The 8,049-nt window shown below is 37.8% G+C and overlaps 2 protein-coding genes across 7 annotated transcripts in view; one reads left to right on the top strand and one right to left on the bottom strand.

Annotated features, from left to right (window-relative positions):
* The window catches only part of COL4A5 (collagen type IV alpha 5 chain), a 246,222-nt gene extending 242,647 nt beyond the window's left edge, over positions 1–3,575 (bottom strand). For all 6 annotated transcript variants that reach the window (XM_015591652.2, XM_015591651.2, XM_015591650.2 and 3 more), the window contains exon 1: positions 2,920–3,575. In XM_015591652.2, the coding sequence (XP_015447138.1) occupies positions 2,920–3,000 (81 nt within the window). In that variant the 5' untranslated portion in view covers positions 3,001–3,575. The remainder of the gene's footprint in view (positions 1–2,919) is intronic.
* Positions 3,576–4,701: 1,126 nt separating this feature from the next.
* COL4A6 (collagen type IV alpha 6 chain) overlaps positions 4,702–8,049 on the top strand; it is a 312,034-nt gene continuing 308,686 nt past the window's right edge. Inside the window, exons 1-2 of the mRNA XM_015591655.2 lie at positions 4,702–4,977; positions 5,175–5,226. Of these exons, the coding sequence (XP_015447141.1) occupies positions 4,967–4,977; positions 5,175–5,226 (63 nt within the window). The 5' untranslated portion in view covers positions 4,702–4,966. The remainder of the gene's footprint in view (positions 4,978–5,174; positions 5,227–8,049) is intronic.

Below are 8,049 nucleotides of genomic sequence, written 5' to 3' on the forward strand. Positions count from 1 at the left end.
CATTTCCATTTCACCTCCTGTGTCTTCCCCTCCCCTATCTCCAAAAAGAAGCAGAGATCCAAATCCTCTGAACAGCAAATAAATCTCTACAGAGCACATACAAAGGAGACAGTATAGGACAGTCATTAAGGGTAAAGAAACTGGAGTCACACTGCCTGGATTCAAATTTCCAGCTTCACAACTTACTACCTTTGTGATTTTCAGCAAATTACTTAATCTCTATGATCTGTAGTTTCTTGATCTATGCAGTGGGGATAATGTTAAAATTAAATATGATCATGTATATCACCACATTAGCACAATGCCTGGCACACAGTAGACACTCAAAAATATAAGTTATGATAACAATATTGACAAATATTTCCTATGGAGCAGTACTTCAAATGCCATAGAGGAAAAACTGTTCCATGACCAAAAACCACTCTACTACCCTTAATGAATTGTCGCCTCTGGTCACAAGGGAAATAGCACATTTAAATTAGAGAAACCTATCCACTCTACTGCACACACACATACACACAAAAAAAACTTGCTAACATTTGTACAGTAGTAGTAGTAATAGTATAATTTTATATACCATATCCATAAAGTAAGAGTGCATATCCTACTGACAGTGAGTCAGTACAGGTATAAACACCTTTACATAAATATAAATTATTTCCATTACAAGAAATGACTTTTCCAGACTAATGTTGTTTTTTTCTCTTACTACTAACCTTTCGTCATAAGAGTTACTTTATTCCACCTAACACACTCGACTTAAAAAATTCTTCCACATATTTGTGACATCCCAATTTGGCATGATTTTGGAGATAAAGAAATCACTTAACTATGAAAAATTAAAGCACTTTAAGTAACAGTGTTCTTCCTGATATAAAATTCTCAATGCTAGATTACTTTAGTGAACAACCAGCCCCACTGCCATCCGATTTACCCTGGAGAAGGTCACCAATATCCCCAGCATGAGTATGAAGCATAGATACCATTCATATCTTTGAGATGACTGAAATATTCATCTAACTAGGATATTGATGTGTGAAGCAGAAAAAAAAAAAAAAAAACAAATCCTTGGTTTTATTAGAGGCACAAATCCTGGGAAAGAAATGAGATATAAAATGTTCTTTAAAATTATATAGGAGAAAGAAGAAAAAAATATTCGTAGTGTCTTCTGTAATTTCTTCATGAACTTAATCTTTAAAGGTTCCAAGAAAATAAGCTTGCTCTCAAGTTTTGTCAATCATAAAAAGAAATCACATTTTAATATAAATTGATTTACTATAAATTGATGTATAGTATTCCTATACATACCTGTATGATCGGTATCTGTTACACATTTATTAATAGCAATATCAAAAGAAAAAAATTAGAAAATTTTAATTAAATATCCACAAAACCTTTGCCCCGGGCCAAATGCCGTAAGAGGTAAGCATCTAGATGTTTTTAAAAGTAATTATTTCCAAAAACACAATTGTAGTTTCATCCAAGGGTCTGTAGCACTACTGAGTCACTAAACCTTACCCTATTAAGGTGCTCTAAATCAAAAAAGCAATTTTAAATCATCCACCTACTTTGATGGAGGAAAAATTATGGCAAATGCATATTTGATATGTATTTTTCAGCTGATTTGCTATCATAATTATGCTGTGCTTACAGTAATATGATAGTTTTCATGCCTTGAGTACACACTTTCTGGAGGATAGGGGGAGGGCAATGTAATCTGTGGCATGTTGAGTGTATAGAGAAGCTAGACAGCTAACTTAAAAGTGGACCGAGATAAGCTATAACATAGCAGCTGCATATAAAGAATTGATAGTCACTCAATCATGTGAAGACCTATGCCGATTTCATATTAAAGTGTTTTTAAAACTACCCATTATGATTACTCAAATATAACTTTGAAATAATTTGTCACATACTTAATTTTTAGAGCTTAAGTGAAATTAAGGATGATTGGCTTTAGGCTGGAGAACATTTTCTCTAACAAATCATTCATTCCTTTACATCTGCCTCTCATCCCCAGAAAGATAGTGGCTGAGATTACCCAGATATCCTTCTAGAAGTTATGTTGGAGTTTTAATTCTACATTTCTAAAACTGAGCGGAACTTTTTACTCTGTCATTTCACATATGCACCCTCCTCACTCTCCTTTAAACCAGAACATCCATTCTCCTTCGAAAGAGAAAGCTCTTTTCCTTTAAAACAGGTCATGGGAAATTTCTCAATTTGTTCAAGTTAAAACAAAAGTAAACAACAAACAAACCCCAAAACTTAAAAAAAAAAAAAAAAAGACACGGAAGACCCAAAGCCTGAGGCTATCCATCTTTATCTCATTCTTCTTGGTATGTTACCTGAGCATTTGCAACAAAGATGACAAAAGGGGAACATAGCCTCTATGGAGGTTTTATTGACCAGAGGTAAAGGTATGTTCAAGCTGCTCAAGGAAAGGGCAAAAAGGAAGAACTTCATGGGTGCCCTTAACACTTTGATGGATGCTCGATTTAAAAAAAGCCAAAATATTAAACTATAGACAAAGTTTAAAGAGTGCGTGTGTTGGGTACAATAAGTGAAAAGGTTAGCCGGCAGGCAGGGAAACACTCAAAGGCGGAGGGTGGGGAGGAAGATTTAAATTCCCACCAGAGCCTAGTAATCTGCGTCCCCATCCCAGGCTCTACTCTTGCACCCGGAACAGCTAGCTACAGGAAAGCAAGCAGCCCTATTTTTAAACATTTAAACCTTTCCCTTGGACTTCAGAAGGCTTGAGTTACGAGCGTTGAAAATAATGTTTCTTCCTAAACAAGTGAAGTCATATTTGAATTCCCAAGCCAAGGCGAAGGAGAAAGGAAGGAAAAGAGACAAAAAGTGATTTCAGTGTGAGAGTGAGGTGATGGGGTGGGGCGGGGGGTAGAAAAAAAGACTTACCGCAGCCTCTGCAGGCTGCCACCGAACTCTCAGGGCCAGTAAGAACAAGCCGGCAGCCAGGCCAACTCCACGCAGTTTCATTCTTCTCCGGCTCCCACAGCTCCTTCAGCACCCACACGAAATCCCTGGCTGGCTCTGCCCAAGTGACATAATCTTGAGGGTTTATTGGGCGAGAACTAGAGCCAGAGAGGGACAGCGAGAGTGCCCCAATTGTGCCGGTCGGCTTGGGTGAGGAGAAAGAAGCTTTTTAAGAGTGGAGAAAAAATGCGGCGGCGGCAGCAGCAGCAGCAGCAGCAGCAGCAGCAGCAGCTATTTTTCCCTCCCCCCTTCCCACCCCAAAGGCTGTCTCGCAGAAGCACTTTTCCCTTCTGTCCAAACTTGCAAAATTTTTCCTCACGCAAGTCCCACAGATCTACTTTCCACCCTCTCTTCAGCCGCACCGCCTCCTTCCCAACAGCACTGGAGAATTTGAGGATCACTCCGCCACAATTTTAGCTTGCACAAGCAACCTGTGAGGGAGTGACACTCAGTTGTTTGAAGGAGTGAAACGTCCAGACCAGTTGACTGAGCACCGTGAGTCAAACTGGGAAACTTTTCTATTCGTTCACTTGCACCTTCCATTGATACTACTCTTCCTTGTCCAGTCCTGCTCTCATTGGTGTAAACACTAAAGCCAATTACAAATAGATCTGAGCTGGGACTATTTTTTTAGCGGATGGATCTCAGGGGAACGGGTCTTTATTGTTAATGATTAGAAAAAATTTTGGTCACTACTCCTTGGGCTGTTGCTAGTGTTCTTTGCCTGTCACCTGCTCACAGGACAGAGTTTCTATATACAACAGAATATGTGAAAATATTAGAAATATATAAATATATTTATATAATTAAATATATGTTTATAAACAAAAGATTAAGAAAATGAATGGACATATCTGTGTTAAGATTATACGGGAGCATTCAGTAGATATCAGTAATTATTATATGGTTGAATGTTATTGTAATCATATTTTTATTTAGTTACATTGAATGTCATATTAATATTTACCTCTTATATTGAACTAACATAAGTTACTCTCGTTGCAGTTGTGTTTCAGAGGGATTTAGGACAGAGAATTAAATAACTTATGTGCAGTTTTCTTTAAAAGTAACACAAAAACCTAACTGGAAATGTTTATATGGAGTTAATGGCAGTTGAATATATGTCTCCCAAATAAAATAGACTTGAACATTACTTTGATAATTCTGATCTATAGATTTTTTTTAAGTACCAAGAGACCCAGAAAATACTTCATGTGGACTCCTTGGAGGATCTTTCAGGGATTTACTGAAGAATTCTTCAGAATATTTCTGTTATCTCAGACCCTAGAATTTACTAGAGTCCTTCAAGGCTTTGGACCTATTTCACTGAGCCCTACTCATCTTTGAGTTCTACTCAGTTTAGAGCAGATTACAATCCTATAAACCACCATCACCGCCACCACCACCAGAGCTTAATATACATACAATCAGTAGATTAAGTTTCATATGCATTCGGGCAAGCATGCAAAGTCATTTTGGGACCTATTTGTCTATCTAGCAATTGTTCTATATATAACAAGTTAACAATGGTTTATGGAAGTGCATGATGCATACTTGCTTTTATCTATATATAGGTCTCTATGGGCCTGTGCATGAGGCTGTGGGGGTGCGTGGAAATGTTGTGTGTAGAGGTGTCTAACAGAGAGAAAGACAGCCCGCTGCCCAAGGTAGAAGGGATGATTGACAGCAGACAGCCCCGCCCCCTTCCCCTCCATTCCTTCCTCTCCTGGTGCATGGAATTGTCTTTTGAGTGCAGCAAGTTGTAGCGGGCTCCGCTGAGCGTGTTTCCCTTTGGGGCACTTCTTATCTAGGAGCTGAGTTTAGTTTCTTCCGAAGTGAGCCACTTCGCTCCCTACTCTGTCCTCCTGAGTAAGGAAGCAGCGTTCAAGCATCAGCGGAGCCCGGATGAGCCTGGGCCTCGGAGCCGCTTAGCAGTCTCCCGGGACTCAGCTCCGGAGCAGCCACAAGCATGCACCCTAGGTGAGCTGTTGCTGCCCCGACCTCCCCATCTCTTTCCTACTTTGGGCTATTTTGCCGGACCGAAACTTTACATATTTGTATTTCTGTCATTGCAGGGAAAGTAGGGGCAGGCAGCAAAAAGGAGTCGGGGTCCATGGACAGACACAGGACCCCGGAGCCTAGTGAGCCCATGTTACTCACCCTCCCTCCCGTTTCAGGTTGTGGCTGCTCGTTGTTACGTTGTGCCTGACCGAGAAACTTGCAGGAGCGGTGAGTCTCTTCTCCCGACCACTTTCCCTCCTCCACCATTGACCCTCACCCATCCCACCTCTTGTGTTTGTGTTAGGGGAGTTACAGAAGGTTGCCCCAAAAAACGTAGGTCACATCACTCTCATTTCTAGTGGGAGTTATTGAGGTTCTCAGGAATAGCAGTGTCAGGCTAATGCCTTTGGAACTTGGACTTATTTCTGTCCTCGAACTTTGTAAAGGGGACATAAATGTGAACCTTTCACAGATGACTTAAGATGATTAACATCTGATGCCTTTATCTACATCGATCTACAAGGCAGAAGAAATGTAATTTTCCTGGGTCTATAAGAACTTGGATTGGCACACAAGTTTGAGAGTGGGAGGAGAGCACAAGGAGTGGGACTTGAAAGTACCAGGTGACAACGTCTGGATTCTTGAACTATCTGAACTAAACTGATACCACTAGATGTTGTTCAGCTTCTGCTTGATGATTTCTTTTACTGATTATCTGTCATCAGAAAATTAAAAGTTAAAGTGGTTAGAATAGAAAAAAATTAAAGTTAACCTTTCAGAGGCTGTTTAGATATCACTCATAAAATCACTAAGGATTGCAGGCAAAGGAATTTCTATAGACATTTGGTCAAGGAAAGTTTAATAGATTCCAGAAAATAGAGAGACCTCTAACGGAATCACTGGGATAATTTACCAAAAGTGGAGTGATCCAAATAATCAGAGATGCTGCAGTTTTCCAGTCTCACTAGCTACTCATGCTGGCAGAAATAAAGTTTACTGTTGAGTTCAATTATGAAGTTCTTCAACTATTGAGTACATTTTCACTGCTCCATTTAAAGAAAAAAAACCACAACTCTTAATAATAGCCGAAGTCATGCACTTTATAGATGACAAATGAATATATATTCTAAATATTTACCTTGTGAGTTTTGACAATTCTAATTAGCTCTATTTTTAATACTTTAAATATTTAAAATCCTATTTATAGAGCCATACTTAATTCAACCCAATAAAATTACCTAATATCTTTATGGAAAAAAATAGATTACTTTTTCCTGGCTTATGTCTTCAAGAAAATATCAGAATGAAGTGAAATGATTTCTCTTATGAAAAGAGGATGATACTAGAAAACTTGAATTTTAACATCTTGTGACCTCTCAATTCAGAACATCAGCTCTTATGTAAGTAAAGTCTAGACTTTGTAAGCAGAAGTATTGATTTGGGGTTCTGAACATTTCTCCATCTGATTCCTTCAATATACAAGTTTAGTTCTGTTGTTACCTTGAGGTTCGATACTACATTTATTGAAAAAGCCAGATTTTGATTAGTTAACATTTTATCAGGGAACTTTGCCACTTGCAAAAATGTCATGCTTGGGCAGAACACCCTTCAGCAAAACCTTTATTTTCAGACTCTGACTTATCATATTCAGTATACTTTTGGGAAAAGCATTAACGGATCATTCTATATAGCTAGAGACCCCAAACGCTGCATTCTATCATTTGATATCCTTAAAAGTCACTAGAAGATGATGCCTTCAATACTTAGAAGTATTGAAGTGTTTTTTCCCAAATCGAGCACTGCTTTGGTGAGCTTCTTTATTCATTGTTATATAATATCACTTGCTATGTCAATGTGATTGACTCTGGTAAAACTAAAATAAACCTTGAGATTCGTATTTTTTTTTGCCTTATTTAAGCCCAGAGCTTCTTCCTTTGCTTGTTGTTTACTTATGCATAATGTCTTTGATGTTGTAAAGCTTTTTTTTTTTTAATTTTGGAAAAATAGCAAAGAGAAAGAGGAGAGTCATAGGTAACTCTCCAAAAGAAGACTTTTCTGAGGGGAAGTTTTGTTTGTTTGTTTGTTTGTTTGTTTGTTTGTTTGTTTCCCTTTGTACTCTTTGTAATGGATTCTCATCTATATTGGCTGATTCTTATTTCCTCATCTCAATTCCAGTTTATCCTCTGGGATTGTAATGTTTTTTCACCTTTCAGATGATTTTAGACATTTGAATTCTCTGTACCTCATTTGACTAATATTAATGAAAAAGAACTGTTATAAATAGATTGACAGAAAATATGTTATGCTTCATTATGAGAAAGTCTCTTCACTGTGAGAATTAAGTTGCCTATAGTGGAATGTTGGTGAGAGTTTAATATAGAGTCATTTAGGTGCTTTTGAGTTTTTCCTTTGTCAGAATTCATAAAGCAGTGCTATTTAGCAAAGGGATGGAAAGCTAAAATTTAAAACCCAGGATTACAAATAAGTTTCCATTCATTTTTTTTTAAAGGAGTGATGATCTTCATTCAGGTGAAATGTTTGCACAATTTATCTGAATGAGATAGAGCCTAGGATTTCAGAATATCTATAATTGTTTCTGGTTATTAAGTGCCTAAGAGACAGCACACAAAAATTTATCTAAATATAGTCTAACTCTCTAGGAATTTACTTTCTCAGACAGTGGTGATCATTGTGTTCCTTTAAAGATAGGATACTTAATGATAAATTATTATCTGCATGTACCAGCATTGTGTTAGAGAAAAGACTAGAAAGATCCATATCTCACGATAGGCCAGCATGCCTAGGAGTTAAAATGCGTCCCAAAGTAGTCAGGGTCCTTATGATTTCTTCCCAACTCGCCCCAAATCTGTTTTCATGAAAGGCTCTAATACAACCAAGTATATTTAAAAGTCAAAGTCTAATGGGAGAGTTTATATATGTGGAAAAAGGGTAAAGGGGAGAAAACACGTATCTATTGTTCCTTTTGCAAAGAGCATAGGTAAAATGCTTTTAGCCACTACATTCAAATCAAGTGCAAATTGAAATACAAAC

Source organism: Pteropus alecto, unplaced genomic scaffold (assembly GCF_000325575.1).
Source record: "Pteropus alecto unplaced genomic scaffold, ASM32557v1 scaffold246, whole genome shotgun sequence".
In the NCBI taxonomy this organism is placed as follows: domain Eukaryota; kingdom Metazoa; phylum Chordata; class Mammalia; order Chiroptera; family Pteropodidae; genus Pteropus; species Pteropus alecto.